The following is a 25,114-nucleotide window of genomic DNA, read 5'->3' on the forward strand; positions in this document are numbered from 1 at the left end:
ACCGGCTCCAGCCCGCACCCGAGGTCCCGGGGAACTTCCACTGACTGATTGCACTACCCTGCTCCCAGCGCTACCATTCCTGAAATTTAATTAGCAATTACTGGCAAGCCTGGGTAAAATATTAGGCCGAAGACCCTCTGCGATTTCCCGGCGCAGTTAGCTTTTATGGATGCAAAAGGCAAGTAACAATTAGCAGGAGTCAGAGGATGATGTATTTGTTCTGCATCTCCTTCCCTAAATGTGATTAAATGGAAACCTGGGAGGCAGCAGCTCTGCGGTTTGAAATGCTTGGCGATGTGCGTTACTTACTCTGGGCAGGTGCTTTGTCTGTGGGAGAAGGGGTCTCTCCTGTCTCAGGGGTGACAGGGACCAGCTGCACAAATCCTTCCCAAGCTTTTCAGCCCCCTGCGTTTAGGGCTGGGGCCCCTTCCCAGGGGCGTCTCCTTCCAAGCCTTTCTAAGGGGACGGCAGATGCAACTGAGCTCCAGGTGGCACCAGCCTGCCTGGGCCTTCTGGTTTGAAGTCAGACAGACCCCGAGTGCAGGGAGGGCACAGGCTGCTTTGCCATTACAGGCTGTACTGGATTTCACCCTCAGAAAAGCGGGGGTCTCGTCCCATCGGTTAGAGCAAGGCACAGCATCGCTAGATGCCCTCCAGAGTTGACTGGCTCTGCCGCCTATGTTCCAGCATGTGCCCACCCGACCAGAGCGGGGAAAGGCTCTGTGATCCCAGAGAAAGCTGCTCGGAGTGACAGGAGCCTTACCAGGCGCACAGAAACAGCTCTCACGGAAATACGGCGACTCAAACACCTGTCCATTGGGGTCTTGCAAGACGTGCATCACCTCCTCTGTAATCAGCCCCACACTCCAGCCATTGTGTTCTTTGATGCTTTTACACAAGGGCCATCTTAGGCAGATTCAGAGCTTACAAAGCCAAAGTCCCTCGCTGCTCGTCCGCCCACCAGATCCCAGGTGCAGCTGCACTGGCTTCTGAGCAACGGGCCAAACTTTAAATCAGTGACTTGCATTCTGCCACATGTCAAATGCCAGTGCCATGCTTGCTTCCTGCTGCAAGAGCTGCTCAGCTGTGTTAAAACAGCTCGCCCCAGAGCGCGAGTCTTCCATCTCAGCTCATTTGCAAAACCCTACGGCCGTGGAATTTGCAAACCTGTGGGACGTAGACTCCTAACTCAGTCCCATGGGAAGAGAGAGACTCACAGCAGTCATGTGAGGGCTTCTCGGGGAAAGACCCACCAAACCAGACCACTGAGCCACAATGGGGAATACCTAGAAACTGAAGCGATGTCACTCTTCTAGTCCTTGAGCCCATCACCAGCCAAGAAACCTAACCCCCATTTTAGCAGATCTGAGCACAACCGTGGAGGTCAAAGCGCCTACGACCAGGAAACGCTGCAGCAACAACCCATTTTTTTCTTTTGCAAGATCGTTTAGCCTGATACTTCCTAGGTAGTTGACTACATAATAATTCAGGAGTGTGTTAGAAGCCTAATAGCCTTCTCGCTCCTCTCTTCTCCTCTCATTTTCTTTACAAATCATTTAAGAATCGTTTTGTTAATGGTTTCCGGAAAACCAAGTACCACCATTAGTGCTCATTCATATTTATGTCATTTTATTTGGGTAATTAAACACAAAGCTCGTCATTTAAAGGTGCACTATCCTTCTCTGTTATCACTAACGAAGTCAAAGTCAGAATGACAATGAGCTCAGCACGGTAATTTAATAGGTGGGTGCATTAAAAAACCCTCTGTGGCCATGGGGTTGGAAACAGCCCTGCCTCTCACATGAATGCAGCCTGCACGCAACCAGCTAAGCAGGGTGCCTGCTCACCTAACTGCCATCAAGATAAACAGCCCCGTCACGACAAAACCAGCCCAGAACTGCTGGGGTGCTCATGGATAAATCTGTCCCAAGACGCATGAAACCGGCACCAAAAGGCCATCTGCTCCTCTTCGTTCATGCCTCTCGATTCCTGCTTGCTTGACTCAAGGAGCTGGGAAGATTCTGGAAATTCTGGAGGCTGGAAAGAAGTGTTGTCGCCTAAAGGGAAGTCTTGCGTGCTCCCCGTTGCGCTGGACTGGTGGATACAGTCAGATCTGCCCAGAGCCTGGAGCTCCTTGGAGCAGCAGCACTAGAGACAGCAAAGTCTGAGACCCCCGAGGGCTTGCCCTCCATTCCCTACCACTCAGGCCAGCTGGGATTTGAAACCTAGGCCATTCTCACTGGGAGTCTTCTGCCACGTACAGTTTACTCTTGGCAGAAAGCTGCTTCCTTGCCTGTTCATACCAGTCGAGTGCGAGAGACATGAGTACGTTCAGCTGCAAGCACGGCATCCCAATGGACAAACCGCACATCTGAGCCTGAACCCCACGTCAGCTGCCACAGCCCAAGGAACTCGCTGGGAGTCTTTCCTCCCCCAGGACCCACAGCAGATACTCCTTTCCTGTGCTCACAAAAGTAACTGCCCCCACAACACCCAGCGCGCCGACTTGCCACCCAGCTGCTACAAACCATGGGTGGTTGACGATGTCACTTGGATGTAGACCAGTTTCCACATGCAACCCACCAACAGGAAGCCAGAGTCTCACAGTGCCCACGGACAGCCCGCAGTAGCCCACACGCAAGGGAGCTGGGCCGGGTGAAGGGGGAAGCAAGTCACTAACTAGAAAGTGGGACAGACTTTGAATTATGAAAAGCTTTACCAGGCTCGGTACCTGGCTGAGCTCAGGGCCTTCACACAAATATACAGGGAGATCTAGCTCTCCAGTTGTCTGCCAACAGGGACTGCACTTAGACTTTGTGATTTTCCTTATTATTACTACTGCTATTGTTATTTTTAAGCTCCCTAGTTACTGCTCCCTGCCTCTGCCCCTAGACTAGACAGAAGTGCCCCCCTGCATACAAAAGAGGGCACTTATGAAGATTTCAGTAAAGAGGAAGAAGAAAAAAAAAGCCTTCCAGTTTCAGACCCGCGTAAAGCTCGATTTACCCGAGAATCCCAAAGCTTTTAGTTTAGGAGAATATTTAATACTCTTATTAATCATTTTTAATCCGTTTGCTTTTAATTAAGAAACAGCATGATGCTTCCCTATCAACATATGCCAGGGAGCAGATTAATTGTGGCTTAAGATAACTCTCCCTGATTGGTGTAATGTATTAGCTAACGAGATGCCCACTTTTAAAGATGCTCAGACACTACCTTGGAAAGCCTGCTGCCCTCCAGAGAACGCTCTCCCCTGCCTCCTCCCTTCCAGAGCCTCAGTGCTGGAGATTTTAAAAATAAAATAAAGAACACAAATCGGAGGCTTGAAACAAAACCATCCTACCGGCAGCTTCAGAGATTGTTCTTCAAAGATCGCCAGCTTCCCACTTCAAGCATGATTTAAAAAAAGGAAAGAAAAGAAACCACAGAAACCGACAACAAAATGATCAGATGAAAGAAGGCACCAGCTCAACTGCTGGAAACCCCACAGACCCGGGCAAGGGGAATTCGGTGCACGAAGGAACAGCAATCAGATGATGATGCACCAAGACCCGGTGGGTGGTTTAATGCAGACATTCAGACCCGAAACACAACGCGGTCACTGCTCACCGCTCTCTCTGGTCTTTAGCCGCCTGCTCAGGTGGCCCAGCAGGAGAGAGCAAGTGGGACACACAGCTGCCCTGCTTGCCTGGTCTGTGAGTGGTAAGATGACCTTCTAAGCTGGGGATGGGTGTCATCCTCATACAGCGCATGCCTGCAAAACGCCAAGCACCCCAGGTGGTTGGTGCCATCCCAATGCCTCTGGCTTAGCGCATGGTTTAAGGACAAGAGTCAATGCAAAAACAAACCTACATTTAGCTTCTGTATCCCGGAGGTTCATAAGGGGCCTTGGGGGACTGTTGTGCATGCCCAGAAGTGCTCTTCCTTAGCGCTCTCGTGAGTGCCAAACACTGCGCCACACAACCAGCTGGAGGTTGGCGTGCTCAGATGCTACCACTGGGTTGGGGCGCTGCACTGCAGGGTTTAAGCATGACAGGGCCATGTCCACCTGTGTAGCCTTCTCCGCCTGCGGCCTTTGGGCAGCAAGCTAGACGAATGATGCCGCGTAGCCAGCAAGTGCTGTCACTGCTCAAGATTTAGTAAGATCTGCCTCAAAATGACCAAAACAACAATTATTAAAAACCACGAGAGAGGTTTTACAGCCACGTAACAGGCTTGGACGGTCTCCAGTCCAACCGTGTCTCATCAGTGAGGGCCAGGGAGTTTTGGTCGGGATGAGCTCAGAAGACCTGGGTTCAGTTCCTGGTTCCACCAGAGCTTTCCCATGTAGCCGTGAAGGCTTCATGTCATCCACTCACGGGCACTTCTTGGGCTTTTAGCTGGGCAGTTTTATTGCGAGCAAAACCTAGCCCTGCTGTCCAGGGCCACCTCTTGGCTCCGTGGGTGGGCTGGGCCAGGGAGGATGCGTTTCAGGCACCTCTTACATGGCCTAACGCAGGAAGCAGAAAGGTTTTCTGAGCACAGCACAGGCCCCTCTAATTGCTCCAGCTCCCCCATGTTTTGAAGTTACAGCACTGACTACTTATTTCCAGCCCCTTCCTAAATCTCCATGTCCAAACAGCAGACAATAACTCTGCACTGTCTGCAAGCCGGCAGCTCCAGCAGTATCAAATACAATCCCATAACTCAAGATAAGTGACTTCTCCAAGGGAAACAAAAGAATTACATCACTCACTTATACTGTCGCTATGTCTCAAACGCCGCTGGCATTTCCTTTGCTTTTTGGGGGGAGGGGGAAGAAGAGAGGCAACAATGACGCTGCCCAAGTGTGGGAGGGAAAACTGCTTTTCCAGAGGAGAAGGGAAGGTGTGTGAGCATTTCTGCACTGGTAAGGGGTGCTGGCAAAGTCCTGCACAGGAATGGACAAACTACCGATAAAGGCTTCCACTCTCTAAAGGGCAAAACCGCCAGGGTGCACCCAGGTTCCTCTCTGCTCAGGGGGAACAGATGTCTGAAGGCTCGATTCCCTCAGCGCTGCACTTCTCACCCCCAAAGTGCACAAACAGGAAGTCACTTATACGCACAGGTGCTGAACAGCATCATCTAGAAAGAAAGAGCGAGGGACTGTTTCGGAACGGTGTGCATTGCTGCAACATTGCTGCAACATTAAAACAGAACCGTCACTTCCATCTTCTTTCCCCTCTGACCCCAGAGATGAAGGTGAAGAGCTTTCCATGGCCCGTAATAGACAGCAGGGGGCAAAGGGGATTATTAAGAGAGTGAAAAGGATTTTTATATGAATATTCATATGTATGTATTTAGTCAGTGGGGGCAAATGAGATCATTAGTATCCTAATATAATAAAAGCCTTCGCCTGCCTGTCTGTCTGTCCATAACACTCTGGGCCAACTGTGCATGCACTGCCAAGAGGGTGGGCTTGCCCAGGCACAACTTTGCACCAGGGTTCAAGGGAGCGGGCGGATGTGGTCCCCCCACTGCCAACAGCCAGCAGGGAGGGGAGCAGGAAAGGGAGTGGGGGTCACAGTGGTCTGCCACTGGAAGGGCCACAAGGGACGGGCTGCGCTGGGTCAATCCCGGTGGGGGGCGGGCTGCACTCAGCCTGGGCCAAGTCATGGGGCCATGGGAGCCCAACGGCTCCCCCAGGGGTGTGGGTGGACGGCTCCCACTGCTGCATGCACTGCAGGGGGAGCCAGGCGAGGGAGGGCCCATGCTGCCCCTTTGGCTCCCCCATGCCACACCCCTGCACGAGCTACTGAGCTCTCGTTGTCCCACGACCCGGCCCGGCCGAGGCCCCAGTCATAGGTTCATAGATTCATAGACTGCAGAGTCGGAAGGGACCACAATGGATCATCGTGTCCGACCTCCTGCCCCTGGCAGGAAAGAGGACTGAGGTCAGATGACCCCAGCCAGGTGACTATCAAGCCTCCTCTTGAAGACCTCCAAGTTAAGTGACAGCACCACCTCTCTTGGAAGCCCGTTCCAGATCCTGGCCACACTTACTGTGAAAAATGTCTTCCTAATATCTAACCTAACTGCATTTATGGTGAATGCAGCCCAGCCAGACCGGGCCATGGCACACTCGGAGCCCGGCAGCTCCTCCAGAGGCCAGGGAGCCGGGGGGAGCACGTGGCCCCTGCTCTGGGCACGGGCAGGGGCAGCTGCGGACTCAGCTCCACCTCTGCTCCCTGCCTCGCTGTGGCTGCTTTGACAGCGGTGCCATGCGAGTCCCACTGCTGGGTGGGCTAGACAGCAAGGTAAGTGTGTGTGGTGTGTGGTGGCATGTGTGGCTGGGTGGCGCTGTGTGAGGGTGGCGTGTGGCTGTGTATGTGCCTGGGTGTGTGTGGTGTGAGACGTGTGGCTGGGTGTTTGTAGTGTGCAGTATGTGGCTTGTGGCTGGGTGTGGGTGTGTGGCATGTGAAGCATGGCATGTGGCTGGGTGTGTGCAGCATGTGTGGCTCTGTGTGTGTGTGGTGTGTAGCACGTGGCTGGGCATGTGGCACATGGGTATATGCGGCACGTGGCTGGGTATGCGCAGCATGTGGCACGTGTGGTTGGGCATGTGTGCCTGGGTATGTGGCATGTGGATGTGGAGCATGTGGCTGGGCATGTGTGGCACATGACTGGGTGTGCGCAGCATGTGGCTCTGTGTGTGGAGGTGTGTGGCTGGGCATGTGGCACATGGGTATGTGGGGCGCATGGCTGGGTGGGTACAGCTCCATGTGGGGGTGTGGCACATGGCTGGGTACATACGTGTTGCATGTGGCGTGTGCCTGGGTGAGTTTGTGGCATGTGTGGCTGGGCATGTGGGTGTGTGTGGTGTGTGGCAGGGTGCATGTGTGACGTGTGGCTGGGGGTGTGTAGCATGTGGCTGGGGGGTGTGGCTCACTGGTGTGTGGCTTGGCATGTGGGGCACATATGGCTGAGCATGTGGTTTGGCTGTGGAGCATGTAGCTGGATTGGCGTGTGGCTGTGTGTGTGTGGGGTATGTGGCATGTGACTGGGTGTGGCGTGTGGCAGGTGGGGTGTGGCATGTAGTTGGGTGCATGTGTGGTTGGACATGTGGCTGGGTGTGTGCGAGTCGCATGTGGCTAGATGTGGATGTGTGGCATGTAGGGTGTGTCCAAGGCATGTGGCACATGGCTGGGTGTGGGTGTGCGACTTGTAGCTGGGTGTGTGGCATGTGGCTGGGTGTGTGGGGGGCGTGGGGCATGTGCCTGGGTGTCTGCAGTGTGCGGGGTCTGGCAAGCGGCTGGGTGTGTGGCATGTGGCTGGGTGTGGCAGGGTGTGTGGCAGGGTGTGTGTGGCGTGTGGCTGGACATGTGGCTAGGTGCCTGCATCTGCCATGTGGCACATGGCTGCGTGTTTGTGGCATATGATGTGGCTTGGTGGGTGTGGGGCACATGACTGGGTGTGGGTGTGTGGCATGTAGATGGGTGTGTGGCTGGGCGTGGAGCATGTGGCTGGGTGTGTCTGGCATGTGGCCAGGCGTATGTGTGTGCCATATGGCATGTGGCTGGGTGTCTCCGGCATGTAGCAGGGTGCGTGTGGCTAGGTGCGTTTGTGGGGCATGTGGCACTTGGCTATGTGTGTGTGAAGGGCATGTGGCTGGGTGTGTGGGTGGCGTGTGTGCGCGGCAAGTGGCTGGGTGTGGTATGTGGCTGGGTGTGTGGCATGTGTGGAGTCTGGCTGAGTGTGTAGCAGCTGGCTGCATGTGGATGGGTGTGCAGTATGGCTGCATGTATGGTGTGATGGGGTGTGTCTGTGTCATCTGGCTGGGTACGTGTGGCGCATGTGTGGCATGTGGTTGGGTGTGTGTGTGGCATGTGTGGCTGGGCACCATGGCTGGGTGTGTGTGTGTGGAGCATGGCTGGGTGTGTGCACATGTGACTGGGCGTGTGGCATGTGTGGCTGGGCGTATGTGCCTGGGTGTGTGGCATGTGGGTGTTTGGGGCATGTAGCTGGATGTGTGTGACATGTGGCACATGGCTGGCTGTGGGGGGCATCTGGCTGGGTGTGTGTTCGTGGGTGTGTGGCTGAGTGTGTGTGTGTGTATGTGGCATGTAGCTGGGTGCGTGTGTGGCATGTGGCACATGGCTGGCTGTAGGCGGCTGCGTGTGTGTGGCGTGGGGCATCTGGCTGTGTGCGTGGGGCACGTGGCTGGGTTGGGTGTGTTTGTGCGTGGGGCATGTGTGGCTAGGTGTGTGGCATGCAGGACATGGCTGGGTGTGTGGCAAGGCACGTGACTGGGTGTGTGCGACTGGGTGTGTGCATGGTGTGTGGCATGTGGTTGGGTGTGTGTGGGGCACGTGGCTCAGTGCGTGTGGCTGGATATGTGCCATGTGAGTGTGTGGGGCGTGTGGCACATGGGTGAGTGAGTGTGTGTTTGTGTGTGTGGCTGTGTCTGGCGTGTGGCAGGGTGCCTGTGTGGCATGCGGTAGGGTCTGTGTGTGGCATGTGGCTGGGTGCATGAATGGCATGTGGTTGGGTGGGTGTGTGGGGCGTGTACCACGTGGCTGGGTGTGTGGCATGTGGCTGGGTGTGTGTGTGCTGTGCATGGGTGTGTGTATGTGGCATGTGGGTGTGTGGGGCATGTGGCTGTGTGGGGCACGTGGCTGGCTGTGTGCAGCATGTGGCTGGCTGTGTGTGTATGTGGCACGTGGCTGGGTGCATGTGGTGTGTGTGGCTAAGTGCATGTGTGCCATGTGGCTGAACACATGGGTGGGTGTGGCATGTGACACGTGGCTGTGTGTGGTGTGTGGCTGGGTGTGTGGCACGTGCATGGGTGTGTGTGTGGCACATGGCTGGCTGTGTGTATGTGGCATGTGGCTGGGTGCATGTGTGTGTGGCTAAGTGCATGTGTGCCATGTGGCTGTGTGTGGTGTGTGGCTGGGTGTGTGGCACATGGCTGGGTGTTTGTGGGGCATGTGGCATGTGGCTGGCTGTGTGTGGAGGGCATGTGACGTGCGCTCAAGTGGCTGGGTGTGTGTATGGCATCCAGCTGCATGTATGGTGTGTGGCTGCGTGTGTCTGTGTGGCATGTGGCTGGGTACATGTGGCATGTATGTAGCATGTGGCTCTGTGTGTGTAGGGTGTGGCGTGTGGGTGTGTGGCACATGCCTGGTTGAATGTGGCACATGACTGGTTGCGTGTGTGGCATGTGGCTAGGTGTGGGTGTATGGCATGTGGCTGGGTGTTATGTGGGGCATCTGGCAATTGGCTGTGTGTGTGTGGGGTGTGTAGCACATGACTGGGTGAGTGTGTGGCATGCGTGTGTGCATGGTGTGGCTGGGTGTGTGTGGGGCATGCCTGTGATGCTAGCATGTGTAGGGCGCTGCATGTGCGTGTGGCGTGTGACTGGGGGTGTGTGGTGTGTGGCTGGGCATGGAGCATGTGGCTAGGTGTGTGTGGCATGTGGTGATGTATGTGTGGCATGCCTGTGGCCCTGGCATGTGTGCGGTGCTGCGTGTGGGGGTGGCATGTGGCTGGGAGTGTGTGGTGGTGTACGTGTGGCATGCCTGTGGCACTGGCATGTGTGCAGTGCTGCGTGTGGCTGGGGATGTGCGGTGTGTGGCTGTGTGTGTGTGGATGGGTGGGCGTGTGGTATGTGGCTGGTTGCGTGTGGCATGTTACTGAGTGGGTAGGTGTGGCATGTGGCGTGTGTGGCATGTGGCTGAGTGTGGGGGTATCGTGTGGTTGTGTGTGTGGCTCAGTGTATGGCGTGTGGCTGGGTGTGTCTCTGTGGCATGTGGATGGGTGCGTGTGGCTGTCTGTGTGTGTATGGCATGTGGCTGGGTGGGTGTGGTATGTGGCTGGGTGTAGGTGTGTGGCATGTGGCAATTGGCTGGGTGTCTGTGGCATGTGTGTACGCATGGTGTGGCATGTGGCTGGATGTGTGGTGTGTGGCTGGGTATGTGGCTGTGAGAGACAGCATGTGGCATGTGGCACTTGGCTGTGTGTGGCGGCATGTGTGTGGTGCTGTGTGGGGGTGGCGTGTGGTTGGGTGTGTCTGTATAGCATGTGGTTGGGTGCATGTGTGGCATGTATATGGGTGCATGGCATGTGCCTGGGCATGTGGCTGTGTATGTATGTATGTTTGTGTGTGTGGCATGTGGCACCTGGCTGGGTGGGTGCGGCATGTGGGTGTGTGGGGCATGTGGCAATTGGCTGGGTGTGTGTGGGGGGGGTGGCACATGGCTGGGTGTGTGGTGTGTGTGAGGGGGCATGTGGCAACTGGCTGGGTGTGGGTGGTGACACGTGGCTGGGGGGGTGTGGCATATGCGTGCATGGCACGTGGCTGGATGTGGTATGTGGCTGGGTGTGGCATGTAGCTGTGTGTGTGTGTGTGGGGTGTGCCTGTGGTGCTGGCATGTGTGGTGTGTGGCTGGGTGTGTGGGGGGAGCGGTACACAGGGCTGGACACAAGGCGGGGAAGGGGGGAGGGTTTGCGCGTGGCTGGGCACGAAGTGGTGGCAGCGCGCCGTCCCTGCTGCCTGCCCATCATTCTTGACGGGCAATTTGCTAGTATTATAATATCATATAAATACACATACACACATTTATTTCTCTCTCTCTCTAAAGCGTGTGTGTGTGTCAGAGGAAAAAGGGATTTTTAGGCAGTAGGGGCAATGGGAATTACAAATATATTTATATAACTGGGAAAAGGATTTTATACACATACATATACTATATATATATGTGCATTTAGTCCACGAGGACAAAGGGGATGATTTTATTTTTTTTTTTATATATATATATATATATATATATATATAAAAAACAACATAGAAAAAAAGGATTTACATATAAAACCTATATATTTTAATCTATACCTAATATAGATAAAAATCCCTTTTTCTTGTTTGGGGGGGAGGTGTGTGTATGTACACACACACACACACACAGTGTATACACAGACACGTGTGTGTATACACACACACTGTATACACACATGTCTGTGTACATATATAACGTGTGTATATAGTTTGTGTGTACACACACACACACACATTTGTATACCCCTCCCCCCCCCCCGGAACAGGTTTTATCTATATTATTATATATCGATTTTATACACAATCCCATTTCCCTTCGCTTTCTCTAGACCAGCGGTTTGCCGCCCCCCGGCCCCCCCTTGCATTGCAAGGTGAACTCCGTGCTTCTGGTAGGGGCCTGATGACCGCCGCCCCCGCTGATCTCTGGGCACGGCGCGGCATGCAGCTTTCTCTGTGTTCGTTCCCACCAGTGAGCTGGAGAGGCCGCCCCGCCTTCCAGGATAAGAGGGGATTGTGTTTCCAGGACTCGTTCGGTCCGTGGCCTGTGCGAAGCCTGCTGCTAAGGAGGTGGCTCACACCAGCTGTGGTGATGAACATGGCATTTCTTCTGCACTTCAACCAAAGTTCAAGCACTTGACAAATCTCAGCTCTTTGGGGGGCAGTTTCTCCACCCGTTCCCCACCCAGCACAGCCCCTCCCTGTTCCCTACGACTTTCTCGGGGCAGCACATTTCCCTGAGCCAGCCCACGACTGCTACGGCTCCATTTCCATCAGCAGAACTTCTAGTGCCACCTTCCACATGAACTTCTGCCCGAGGCCCTGCAAGCCAAACACATCCTGGATCCACACTCAGCTACAACCAATGGACAGATGCCAGTCAAACTGGTGCCTCCCGCTCTGCGCGGCTGGGCTGATTTCACAAACACGCTGCCCTTTATTGCCGCATTGGTGCTGCTACTTTTGCCCATTGCTATGTACAAACCTGATGAGAAAAGCAACCTTGCTTGAGCAATTCCTTTCTCCAGAGTATTTCCCAGCTTTAACCTCAGCAGTGTAAGGGATGAAAGAGCTGGCAAAGCCCTTACAAGATGACGAAGGAAGGCATCAGCATGGGCAGCCAGCGAGAGGTTCTTTGAAACAGTGGCCAGCTACGAAACTCCTTGGCACCCACAGCCCCAGCACAGAGCCAGCCTTACCCTCAACCCTTCATCCCTGCACAACCACCTTGGGCCGTCCCTGTACCAATCCTGGGCCAGCAGCCTTTTAAGAAGCATCTGCAATGCCTTTGGCCTTGCCTCCCCTAGCCCCAAGTCTGCAGAGTCGGTGCCAAGGGGGATCTGGATTCGAACCTGGAACAAGCCGTGTCACGCCCAGGAAGGGGAGCAGCCCTACAACAAAGACTCTGCCCTTACCTTGACTGTCCCCTCGACTTCCACAAACCAGCGCCTCAGCATGGCCTGGATCTGCCCATCCGTCAGCTCAGGGTTGGCATCGTGGATCTTTTTCTTGACCACGTCTTCCAGCAGCAGGCGCCGCAACCTCCAGTAGAAGAAAGTCCGGGAGGTTTTCCACTCCAGAATGTCCTGAGCAAGGCACATGTGGGAAGGGGAGGACATGGGTGAGGGGGCACAGCCAGCACCATACCCAGCTCCCACTGGGCAAGACAGGATCCCTCCACTCTAACGCTTCTTCTCTTGCCCCGCTGGCACAGGTCAGGCCTGGAGTTTCCCAGATAGCCCCTCTACTGCAGTAGCTGCTAAAGCAGCTCTGGCCATGAGCAGAGAGCACCTCCCATTAGTATCTTTATACCTGCCCCTAAATGCAGCACTGGCCTGGAAAAGGAAGCTACAGGTGAGCTCCCTGAAACAGCAACTGGCTGGGGGCTCACAGCTGCAAACTACAGGGCCACAAGGCCACGTGGCCTAGGGAAATGCTGCTGGCCCACGGACTGGGAACACAGCTCCATGCACTGCGTGGCAGCCAAGTGAGCTATGGTCACGTGGCCCTGGGGACGGGCCCACTCAAGACTCCAGGGGGTGCAAGCTGCCTCAAGGCTGCTTCCTGCCAGTGCCTACTTAGGGCTCAGAGGCCTTCAAGCCATGGCTGCACTTGTCTCTCAGCCTGCGCCGATTCCCTTTGTTGCACGGAGTGTACAACCGGGTGACAGCGTCCAAGAGCGAGAAGCCAGTCTACTCACGGTGATGACAGCTTTCTCCTGCATGCGGCCTGGCGTGTCATGCAAGTCAGCAAACTGCACAGCCACCTGGTGATAGATGGGCGTCAGGAATTCCTCCCGCTCCTTCAGCTTCGTCTCCAGCTCCTTCCGCTCAGCCGGGCTGAGCTCCGGGGTGCCTGGAAGCAGACGGAAAGGCTTGGTAGAGACCCAGCAGGGTCAAACCAGAGATGCATGCAAACAGTGAGCGCTGCTCTCCAAGGAAACATTTTTAGTCTGCCCAGGTCTTTAGATGACCCGGGACTTCCCAGCTCACAGCCCCACCCATGGCTGTTCTGCTCTGTTTTCTATCCCGGCTCCCTTCCCCTGCTGCTTCCAACTTCTCACTGTCCTCTGTAGCCACCCCGAGGCTGCATGGTCTGGAGGAGCTGGGATTTGGGAGGTCTGGGGCTCTAATCCCAGATCTGCGTGGAGCTGGGCTCAGCTACATCAATTCACTTCTGTGGGCCTCAGTTTTCCCACCTGTGAAATGAGGATAATGCTGCATTGCCCAGCTGCTCAGGATGCGTTAGATGACTTTGCAAAGTGAAAATTCAGATCATCACCCATGTATTCAGCTCCCTCCCCCCAAACTCTCACAGGGGTGGCAGCCTCTCAAAATGATGAAGTCCCAAGCCCAGGCGATTTCCTTAGCCTTCCCCATTGCATCTGTGGCTCAGCAGCCCCTGGGACTGCCTCTGGGCAGCACAGCTTTGCTAGTGCTTCTGCCACGCAGCACCACTGTGATCCCTGCCCAGGAGGAAGCTCCCCACAAGAGCAGCAGTACAGTAACGCCAAGTAGCGGAGCACTGGGATTTATGTAAACTCATGCATGACAGAGTTCAGAGGAGCCCTGTCCTTCCCTGAGAAGGGCCTGTTAAAATCACTCTTGAAAGCAACCAAGTCCCCCACGCCTGAGCTCCTGAACCAGCTGCCACTCAGGCAGTGAGCTGAACACAGCCTTGGCACAAGCAGCTCCACAGAAGCTGCCTTAACCCTGTGTGCACCAAGCCATGGTGCAGAGCCATCTCTACTGGGAGCCCAATCACGTGGCACTCAACACTCGACCAAAATGTGGCAGTTCTTCTGCTCACACCTCCGGCAAGGCCTGAGCAACCCTGGTGCAATGTCATGGCCACTGCTACTGAGAAGTCAAATGGTAACCAGGTCTCCCTCAATGCACTGGGCGAATGCCAACACTCCTGTACAACAGAGCACCTCCTGTCCCACGGGATAAACATCAATGCAACCTTGCACCGCCCCAAGACAGAGACACGTGTGATTACGTTCTCGGTGTGCCAACAACAAACCCAGGCACAAAGAGGTGAGTGAATAACAGAGGGCATCAGCAGCAGAGCCTGGAGTAAAAGGCAGAAGACTTGACTCTCAGTCCCCTTTTCCTGGCCAGTGGGCAACACTCCTTTCCTTGCTATTGACTTGTACCTTGAATCTGGCTGTTACAGTGCTGCGCTTGCTATGAGCACCTCCACTGTAGCTTCCTTCAGTCCTTACGGTTTGTGAAGTGATGTCAGTGAGATTAAGTGTGATGAAATGTGATCATCTAGTGTTGGGTTTGGCACTGTAACGGGCTGTTGGGCTGGAGAGAAAGAAGAGGATGGCTCACCACACTTCCTCCTCATGTTGTGCCCTATCTATTCCTTCACTTTCAAAGACCAGTTTCAAAGATGGTCGGTCTGGCAGTGCATCAAGGAGCTGGAGCACAGGCGTGAGCGCAGCCTGGTTAGCATCAGCACCGTGGACAGCAGCAAACGGACCCGACTGCAAGGCTACAACTAGCTTTGAATCAGGCCCGTACAAAGTTCGGGGGCCGGACAGTCCTTGCTACGCACGGGAAGTCAGCACTTCTGTAGAAGTTTCCCTGTCAGATCATCATTGGGCTCCATCTCACACACCTACAACCACCCACACGCACACAGGCGTACAAACACATGTACGCTGACACACGCAGGCAGGCAGGCAGGCGCACACAGACCGATCAGGATACAGTTTCAGCAGTTGCTCCACAGAGATCCCTTTTCAGCTGAGAGACCACTTTTTAGGTGGCCTCTGATGCAAGTCTTTTCCGTGCTGTCAGACGCTAGCGGCACTGCTTCAATTAAGGCTAGCTGTGTTTTATGGCTGCAGGATTAAAAAAAAAAAATAATTTCTGTGCCCCAACCTCCCCCCCAGGTTTTCATGGCAGTACCTGCACTTAAGCCAGCAACACTCATGCATTTGAGCCTCTGTGCCACTCTCTTGTTGTACAGCAAACCAGCTAGGCCCAGTAATGATTTAGGTGAGATTAACAAATATGTCAATGTCTATTTTCTGCTTAATTTAAAAGCAGCGTCTATAAAGATTTTTGACTTCTGAACCCTGTTCTCCTGAAAGAAAGAAGGTAACAATGAGGGGGGGGGGGGGGGGGGGGGGGGGGATAAAGAGTGATTATCCTATCATTGATCGTTTGTCAGAAGCATTTCTTATTCACTGGACTATTGTAAAAAGCTAAGCTCTCGATCAATCCTGTAAGCTCCCTGTACAATTAAATATCTTGGAATGGTTTTCTTTCTTTTTGAGCCAGATCTTGAGGCCTCGGGGTTTTGCAGCAAGCCTGGGGTTTGTTTATTTATTTATTTCCCAGAGAAAGGAGCCTCCATCCAAGAACCATAACCTGGCCAGGACGGCGATTAAAAACCAGAGACAAGTGATTCTCTTGGTCCAGAGAAACAGTGGATCATCCCAGCTATTTAATCACAGAGTTAACTTTGGAGTCCTAAGAGCATTAAGATGCTTCCATGCACAGGGATATCTCCCAGCAAATGCATAAACGAAGGCAGCAACATTACGATACTGCTGTATTTAAATACCCACCCTTAGAGCACCATGGCTCTTGGTGGAGCAGGCAGTGATGGTCACAAAGCCCTTGTCTACACAGCAAAGCTCTTGCCAACAAAGTAAAGGTTTTAACCAAAAGCCCCACTATGCTCATGCCCTAAGGGGGTTTCAAGGGGGTCGGGGAGGAGAGGATAATACAGGATGAACCTCCTGGGACAAGATGCCCTTCCAGGAGCCTCTCATATGATGCACTGGGCACAGCCAACAGAGGAAGGTGAGATGCACAGCATTTTAAAAAAGCAAAAACATTGTTAGACAGGAGGTTGTGACCCCCGCGTGGTGGCAGAGGCTGCAGGACACTAGCCGCCCCCAGAGCTGGAGACTATTTGTTCACCCCCTGTTTGGTTCAGTGCCACAAAGCTGCGAACGGCAGTTCTGGCTCCAGCATGTAGTTTGCTTTACCGGTTGGGAAGGTGGCATCCGCGCAGGCCCATGTACAGCGCTGCTGCGGTCTGGGCGTGCAAAGACCTTTTAGCCTCATTTCTGTCCTCTGCTTCCTCACAGCAGTGAACAGCACATCAAGGCTTTCTAGCTCTGCCACATGAGCTGGCTCCTCCAGTGACAACACCTGGGTCTTCGAAGGAGGGACCTTCTTCCTGGTATGCTCAGCACAATGCAACCGCATCCCCCGACTCAGACTTCACGGGATAACGCTAACAAACCACCACGCACAGCCGCCACTAACTATGCAAGTCCTTTCCCCTGCGAGTGCAAGGGGGAAGCATGGCACCAACCCAGCCTTTCTCCGCTGAACTGCTTTATATCCTGGGCGCGTGCTTTATATCCTGCAATCACCACGACCAGAGAAGTTGCCCTCCCTGTGCAGACTAATGGAAAAGCCATGGCAATAAATCCAGAGAGAGCCCTATCCCATGAAGCGCCCTGCTACTGAATAGCAATTTATACTGCCTTCCAAAAGTTAAGGGAAGGGATCGTGACAGGGAAAGCCACGTCGGGACTATTTTGATTTGTGCCCCATTAAGCGAAGAACCTCTTCTGGAGCAGCAAGCTGGTGCGCCGCCTGCTCCCTCCCATGCATACGTCTCACAGAAGAGAGCCATGACAGGCGCGGTGTCCTGTAGTGATTACAACCTGCGAGAGTGTCAGGGCTCGGGCTGCCTTTAATAAAGTTCCTGCCAGACAGAAATGGCTCGGCGGGGTCATGAATCACGGCTTCCCATAACATTTAGTAGCAAAGTGCGGGTTTTTTTGGTTTTTTTTTTTAAATATGACCACTTTAACAGGTTAGACAAAATGACTTCGAGAAATGTTATTCTAGCTTCCCTCTGACTGCAGAAAGCCGGGCAGCTTCTGAATCAAGTTGATGGTTTATGGCACCTAAAGCTGTGAATATGCGGGATCTGCTCCAGCCTCAGTGCACAACCGTGCGCAGCTGAAGCACCTCTGCCGGCCTCACGCCGCCTCTCCCAATACACCAGCAGAGCCACGGGCAAGAGGCCAGTCTCCAGCAACCTCGCTGCACCACCACTTCATGTTGCCAGAGCAGGGAACGGTGATTTTGGTGTAAATGAGACTTGGGCCCACGACACCATCATAAATAGACCAGCGCCATCGCTACCAGGTGACAGCAATGTCACCAGGCCAAAGGGGGCCTCCGCTCAGCAAAGCCCTCCACGCAGGGGCAAGCTGCGCCTCTTCAGTTCATCAGCGCTTGTCTTCTGTCCAAAGTTAACTGAACCCCAGGAGGCCTGGGGGGGAAATTGCTGGCTGCTGAGCGATACCCAGAGGCAGGCTCTGGCCCTGTCCAGCCCCTGTCTGTCAGCAGCCAGGCCTTAGCATAACCCAAGACAACATTTGCTTTGGCTCCTGAATTCCAGCCAGATTCCTACGTGAACAGTTACCGGGCAAACCAGCTCAGGCCCGTGACTTTTGAAGGTGGCTTGTACAACACAACATCAGTCGCCTACCTACCCCACGGGAGCTGGCATTACATTTGGGGGGGTCCCGGGCAGCAAGTACGGTGCTGTCTCCTCTTCTCCCACCTACACACAAGGTCACCACCCCCAACAAATGCCAGGGCTCCTTTCTTGGAAAATCAGCTCTGCTGTCTCTGGAGCAGCACTGACAACCTTGCGAGCTGGCCTACCTGAGTGCTGCACGTCCACAGGTCACTGTGGAGGTGAGGAAGAACAATGTCTCCGCGCAATAAGGCATTTAAGCCCGTTCTCAAGGCCATCCCTGTCCAACACAGCGCTTCAGTCCCACCGAGGCTTATGCTTAAGTGCTCTGCTGAACCGAGAAAGACCAGAGAAATTGCTCCTCAGGAGACGAGCATGGCAGAATCCACAGCCATGCAACCAAGGTGCATTTAAACTGTCCCATCCAAAAGCCTCACCTCCCGCAACACCCCGTCAGCTTGGTCTCTACTTACACAATAGCATCTGTGGAGGCGGCTCTGGGAGCCAGCTCACCTCACCTCTGACCTGCTCCAAAGGCTATTAAGTCCCATTTGACTGCCTGGGCATATGGGAGGGATGCATAAATGGGGCTGTGTCATTACTTCTCTAAATACGTGGTAGAACGTATGGTATAAGGATGGCACCAGAGGTTGCACGTGCTTGGCTAGAAACACCATCCCGCCCAGGAGCGAGAGGGGCCTGAACGCTCTGAGGACCATATGAGGATCACGGCAAGCTGTCACAGGTGAAGCATGGCATCAAGCCAGAAATGCCTCGTGCTGCACGCTCACAACCGCCACCTTTGACTTGCTGTGTTCAGGATTTAAGAAAGAATACAGTTGCCTCTGGAAATAAATTGCCATGGCTTAGCATACAGCCAGTTACTGCTATTCTACTGTGGAGCTCTTAAATATTTTAGCTTTTTAAAAATTATTATTACGTGAGGGACTGAAGGCAAGCTCAGCACTGGGCTTAGCAAACAAAGACCAAGTCGGAAGAGGCAACGAGAGGTGGAAAGAAATGTTGCTGGCGTTTTGCTCTGGATGCATTATGGCAGTGCGAGCTAGCTCACCACTTTGTGCCGAGCCACACACGTGCACACAATTTTACATAGAACTATACAGATAATCCCCTCCCAAAACGCACGCTAGGACTGTTCTGAACGAAGAGAAGACGTTTCTCCTCTGCCATGGGATAAACACTGTGACTAAAGACACGCTTGAGAAGTACAGGGTTAGGTCCTGTTCCCACTGAAGCCACTTTGCTATTGCCTTCTGTTCAAACGGGAATGAGCCCTCTGGTCCCAGAACATCGCACAACTCACACTCACTTGTGACCTTCCTGAGGCTGATGAAGAACATGCTGCACAGCCAAGCGACCATCTGTCATGTTTGCTCCAATATGAAGCCCTCACCTCTAATGCCGGCTGAAACCAAAGTGTTCAAAATGGCACCTGTGTCCTGCAAAGTGCACCAGCCCAAGGGCCCCTGCTTGCAGTGCCCGTGCATTTCTCTTTGCCCAGCTTATGCTCTCCAAATTGCCTGGCCATTTCTACAGCCAAAACCCCTCTCCCCTCCTGCCATGCTCCTCTCCAGCCAATGCTGCTGCCTAACGCAGTGCAACGCTGAGTGACATTTTAATACAGGATGAAACTAATAAAGATTTTGGTGCTGGAAAATGGATAATGAGCAGATCTGTGTCAAATTATTCAATATCTGTCACCTTCCCCTGCCCCCACCCCTATACATGCAAGTCAAAATTCAGTGGCTAAAGATGGCTCAAATGAAAACACAGTGTCACCCTATTTGCCCAGCCCTACGCCCTTGGTACATGGATGGGAAGATCTCCCTCTCCCCCACTATTCAGCCGCTCGGCAGAAATGATGACAGCCATTCAGGGGTTAAAGAGAGGCAGTGAACCCCCAGTTAATGAGTAAGAATTCAGCAGGCAGTGTAAGATAAATGGAGCTTTCTCTGCTTCTGCTGGAGTCAGCATGAACTGCGGCCCCGCGGCTTGTTTGTGGCAAATGGAGTGCGCGAAATATCAAAGGGCAGTGATCCAGAAGAAGACCGACTTTGACAAATTTTAAATTGGCCAGAAAGAAAACCAGCAAAAAAAAAAAAAATTATGCAATTCACCGTGTCCTGCAATCTTGGCTTTCCTGCTATTGTATGGCATTAGCAGCAAAACAACAGCAATGATCACCCGATGTTGGGAGCAATTACGAGCCATCTAAGTGAGATGCTTATCAGTGACTGAAGCTTTTAGAGCTCCCTGCATGTACAGTTGTAAGTGACTTGGCTCTTGTGTTGCAGTCATTTTAATTAAAGTGTATGGAGTTTGCCGGGAGTAATTATCCTGTTTAGAGAAAGCAAGAGGGGGGAAAAGAACAACCCTCCCCACACACATAGCAAGGACCTGGACTTTGGAGAGACCATAGAAAACAGTCTGTCCTTTTATTTAAAATAAGAAATGAAAACAGAGGATGATGCAGGGTAGCAGGACAGGTGATTCGGGGCTCCCTTCTAACAGCAACGGGTGGAAGGAAGGTGTTCAGTGCAACTCATCCTCATGTAGACGCCACGTGACTGGAGTTGCAAGGGCAAGCAATCCCGTGGCATCTGCTACTTTCCCCAGTGCTACAGGATGAACACACACAAACAGCCCTCTTTGTCTGAGACCGCTGTCTTGAGAATGGATGACCCTCCCAGTGTCAAAGACACCACATCCCAAGGGAGGTGTTGACTGGAGAAGGGCTGATTCATTCCCAATGATGCTGTGGCAAATGTTTTGAAAACCTTCCGCTGCCATTGATCTACAGGCCCATGTGCTGGCTGCTCAGTGCCTGCCCTTCTCCAGCCACACATCTCTCTTCTCCTTCCTCTGGAGCCTCTCACACTGGAGCAGTAGTTCCAGAAAATCACCCCCAGGAGCTACGAGACCTGACTGGGTTCAGGACTAAACAGCAGCCTTCCAAGTGTGGAGTGTAAAACCCCGCAAGTGCCTACTCGCGGAGGCTGTGCTGGCCTCCCCCCGTCCGCTGCAGCAGGGGCCGTCTACATGGGGACTCTGCCAGGTTAAACACAGCCCCAAAGTCAGAGTTTGTGAATATAACTTTTCACCCAACATCACAACAACAGAGTTTAACGCCAACAGAGACAGGCTCACGGTACCGATACTACCCTACAATCGGCCCAGATGCTTCTGTGGCCCTGTCTCTCCATCATACTCGATCAACCGAAGGACGCTAATGAGAGCTGAACCCAAACACATTGCCATACTGTGCTAATGCTGTAAAGGCAGGACGCAGCTCATCTGCTTCCACTCTCCAAGCAGAAAGAAGTACAGAAGATAAACAGCACAGTGAGCTAACATTGGATGAGACCTTAAAGCTTCTCTAGTTTTGCAAAAAGGCCCCGTGTCATCTAGAACGCGGGTAAGAAACATCTGACTGGAGACTGATAGTATGGTTTTAACCTTGACTGTGTCCTTTACAATTATTATTCTCTTTCAAAGTCGTATCAGATTGGCTGTTTGGTATATACTGTACTTATCTGCCTACCCCATGCTCCCAAATAAGACATACACTTTGCTTTGGGAAGGCAGAATGAAGAAGAAAAAGATTTGTCCATTTAACCAAACTGCTCAAAATCCGCTTCCTCATTTAGGACCCACACCGCAATTTTTTATTATTTCGGAGCCAAAGGTGAGCGTGGTGTGTGAATAACTAATGTAAATTGCTGTACTGCTATAAATGAAGATGTAATAGCAGCCAAAGCAACGCGATCACACGTTGACATAGCACCTTTCAACCTAAAGTAGCCCAAAAGGCGGTATAAGTTTAAACCACACACCCGTGGTACTTTCTGTACTACTACAAGGAAATCAATGCTGGGGGGAAAAGAGGCTCTTTAAGATTACACTAGAGAAAGAAGAGATGGCAAAGAACTATACAAAGAGTCTGGTCCCCTGAGACAGTATGTATCAGATATTAAATGGATACTGCTGCATAGTCTGTATTTCAGTTTATCAGGTTTGTAACATGCTCGGGGATCTTCTGGAATGAAAGGCACTACAATAATATAACGTATATATTTGAGATGCTGGTCACAGAGTGCAGCCAAGTCACACAGTGTTTTAGTCGAGGAAGTGGAGAATACTTTATCTTGTTGAGGCTGCTGAGGAGCTGTAAGCAGGCAGAGATAATTACCGGAGTTCAGAGCTGCCTAGCATACCAGGCTCTGCTCAGAAGCCACAAACATACTGTATCCAGATTCTCAGCTATGCCCACTTACATCAGCCGAGGGAGGATCTGGCTCACTGCCTTTTCAGTGAGCTGAGCCTTCGCGGAGAAGAGATTTCTGCGTGCAGAAGCTTTAATAATTGTTTGCAGTATTCTTCAAAGGAAAAATTAATTGGTTTAAGATGACGATATTACCCGCACACTGTATGCTGTCGATGTACATGAATATAGGGAATATCATTACACACACAAAGCTTGTCTCATCTGCTTTTCCTCCAGAGCTGGATGACAGTAAATAAAAATTATCATGAATTTGATAAAATGCCTCAGTGCCCCCTCTTTAAGGTCCATAAACACATTCATTAGATATTAGCTAAACGGATCATTGATCTGCCAGCACCACAGACCAGACATACCTAGTCGCTCTGCCAGCCGAATGTAGATTGGGTCCACTCGCCTCATTGTCTTCACCAAATCTTTCTTGCGGAATTTGATTTCTACTGTCCCTTCGGGCTCCAGAACTCCTCCTCTGAGCAGAGATGGGAAGGGGGGGAAAAAGAAACAGGGGGGCTTTCAGGTCATCAGACAAGGGGGAAACACAAAATGCAACACTACAATTTGTTACCTGGAAAGTATTCAAGAAGAGAAGGGAAGGCAGGAAGAAAGAAAAAACAAAGAAAGAGAATAAGAAAGAATCCAAGCTATTTTTTATCTAACACTACAGACCGCACGTGGGGTTTCACAGCCACGCATCAGTCTAATTCTGTTTAATACAAGCCGCTGTTAACAAACAGCAGCAAGCTGCGCCGCTGTAGCCCATTTCAAGTTGAAAGGAAAGTGAATTTTATGCAAACATCTTGTTCTCAAGACAGAATCTACCAGATTCCCAGGACAGAGAGAGAGGAAACACATGGTTTGGGACCTAGGCTTGAAGGAAGGCAGAACGCAGATGGAAATTATTTTACTTCCAAGTGGAGAGAGAGAGAACCAGGAAAAGACAGGGCCGCACAGTGGAGAGGTTACAAACAGTGGTGGCAATGGGAGACAAACGATGACCGGGGGGCAGAGGCTCCATATGGACAGAACCCACGTGCTTTATTTCTAAAAACAGGTGTTTTTTGCTCCCGGGAAAGTCTAGCGGGCAGGAGGTGTGAGACTCTTCTCAACGCTGGGTTGCAAGGGTGGAAGTGAGCTCACAGGCAGAACTGCTCCTGCAGGAAAGGGGCAGATAATGGGCCCTTGCTGTGGGACACGTCCTTCTGAGTAGGATTCGTAGACCACTGATAACAAACGTGGTAAGTTCACATCTACCAAGGGCTTAAATCATCATCCAGAGAATTGTTAGCATATTGTATATTCTATGGCCCCTTCCATCATGTGGCCTCAATAATTAAGTAATGTCTCGGGACACTAATGAGGGAAGGTTTACCCTTATGTGAACTGTGGCCTGGTGGTGCTGGTCCTCTTTGCTCTAGGAACAAATCTGACTGAGCCAAGGGGCAGGAAAGCTGGTTGTTCTGTTTAACAAGTACTCTCGGTGTCCCAAGCACCCAAACCTTTCTATGTTTTAAGGAGGGAACACAAGAGAGAGACAGGTTGCCTCAGTTCTGAATGTCACTGTTCTGGCTCTAGATGCATGGGCCAAGTCTGCGTCCAACAGGCAAAGGTTTCCCATTTGGGGCCGTTCCACTTCCTCAGGTACAAGAGGACAAGCAGACCAAGAAACACAACCATTCTTCGAGAGGAGGTGAACACATGCACAGGTCACAACAGTTCTTGGTAGGGGTCAATGCATCACTGTCGGCATAGCCCATAGGAAGAGGTACAGAGAAGCACTCAAATGAGCCCCTTAAAGGTGTCCTACACATGCAATCTCCACTCCCATCATCTTGCAGTGGTAAAATTCCTGGGAAATGCTTCAAAACAGTGGCACTTTCCAGGAGTGTTTCTCTAAGGAAGCCGACTGACTTCAAAAAAGATATTAAAATTGCACCGCTCTATTTTGATACATAACTAACATGGGGAGAAATGGCTCTTGGGTGTCAGTGGAATGGTTTAGCTTGTGAAGAGCAAGGAGAGCAGGCTTTCTGGTGCTTGCCCATCTCTAACAGGGAATAAGGAGCTTATAGCTCATACCAGAGAGAGGAAGAGAGCTGCAAGGTGCATGTCAGCTGTGCCCACTGCTGTGAGCAGAATACAAAGAGACTCGCATGTGGAAGGCTGCTCTGGGGGAAAGACCGGTATAATAACGTTACTTTTACCTTCAGACACAAGTTTGTTTTCCCATCTGCCTGGGTATTTTCATATCATATGGCTGACCGGATCAGATAGACTAGAAACAGAACTCTATTGTGGTGAGGTTCTCTCTGGCATCAGAGCTGCTTTGCTCTTTCTTTATGCAACGGAACTGCACCTCTGTCCTCCTTCCCTTGACCACTCCGTGCCGAATGGCTCTGATAAAGGCACGGCATCCTGCTCTTGCAGTTTATCCCATTTCTATCAGTTGTTGCCAGGCCAGGTCTGTTACATCCCTCCCAGATCAGCCCAATCTTTCTTCTATTTTAAGAGACTGACAGGCCTTATTTTTCCCCTGGTTTGCCTATATTTTTGTACCCAGAAACCACCCTCACCACAAGTTCATTTTGCTGGCTGTGTTTTATAGTGATCAGGAACTATACAAATGCCTGCAGGTCAGCTGGTGAGATATTTAAGCAGTGTAAAATGCAGTCACAGTTACTTGTGCTTGGAAAGTTGCATCTCCAGTTATTTAAGTGCAATAACCAGAAAAAGAAGAGGCCTGTGTGTCAGGATCCCAACAGGCTTTACCAACCAAACCTCCCAGCCCCTTGGAGAGTTGATCCAGAGAAGTTTAGGCCTATGATCCAAGTTACCCACGGAGTCAGTAGCTGGAGAAAGAACCCACTCCTGGTGTTATCTAACCGCTACATAGCAGCTCCTTTTGTAAAGGCACACAACACAACAACAGTGCGCTCAGCCTGGTGCTCCCTCCCGTCTGGGAGCAGGATGCATCAGAGAAGGAACTAGATCACCGA

The 25,114-nt window shown here is 52.1% G+C and overlaps 1 protein-coding gene across 7 annotated transcripts in view; it reads right to left on the reverse strand.

Moving 5' to 3' along the window:
* Positions 1–25,114, reverse strand: part of ACACA (acetyl-CoA carboxylase alpha) — a 182,349-nt gene that overhangs the window by 4,258 nt on the left and 152,977 nt on the right. For all 7 annotated transcript variants that reach the window (XM_059717405.1, XM_006276473.4, XM_019493301.2 and 4 more), the window contains 3 exons: positions 22,478–22,590; positions 12,990–13,144; positions 12,205–12,375 (listed from right to left, as the gene is read on the reverse strand). In XM_059717405.1, the coding sequence (XP_059573388.1) occupies positions 12,205–12,375; positions 12,990–13,144; positions 22,478–22,590 (439 nt within the window). The remainder of the gene's footprint in view (positions 1–12,204; positions 12,376–12,989; positions 13,145–22,477; positions 22,591–25,114) is intronic.

The sequence above is a fragment of the Alligator mississippiensis genome, chromosome 14, assembly GCF_030867095.1.
Source record: "Alligator mississippiensis isolate rAllMis1 chromosome 14, rAllMis1, whole genome shotgun sequence".
In the NCBI taxonomy this organism is placed as follows: domain Eukaryota; kingdom Metazoa; phylum Chordata; order Crocodylia; family Alligatoridae; genus Alligator; species Alligator mississippiensis.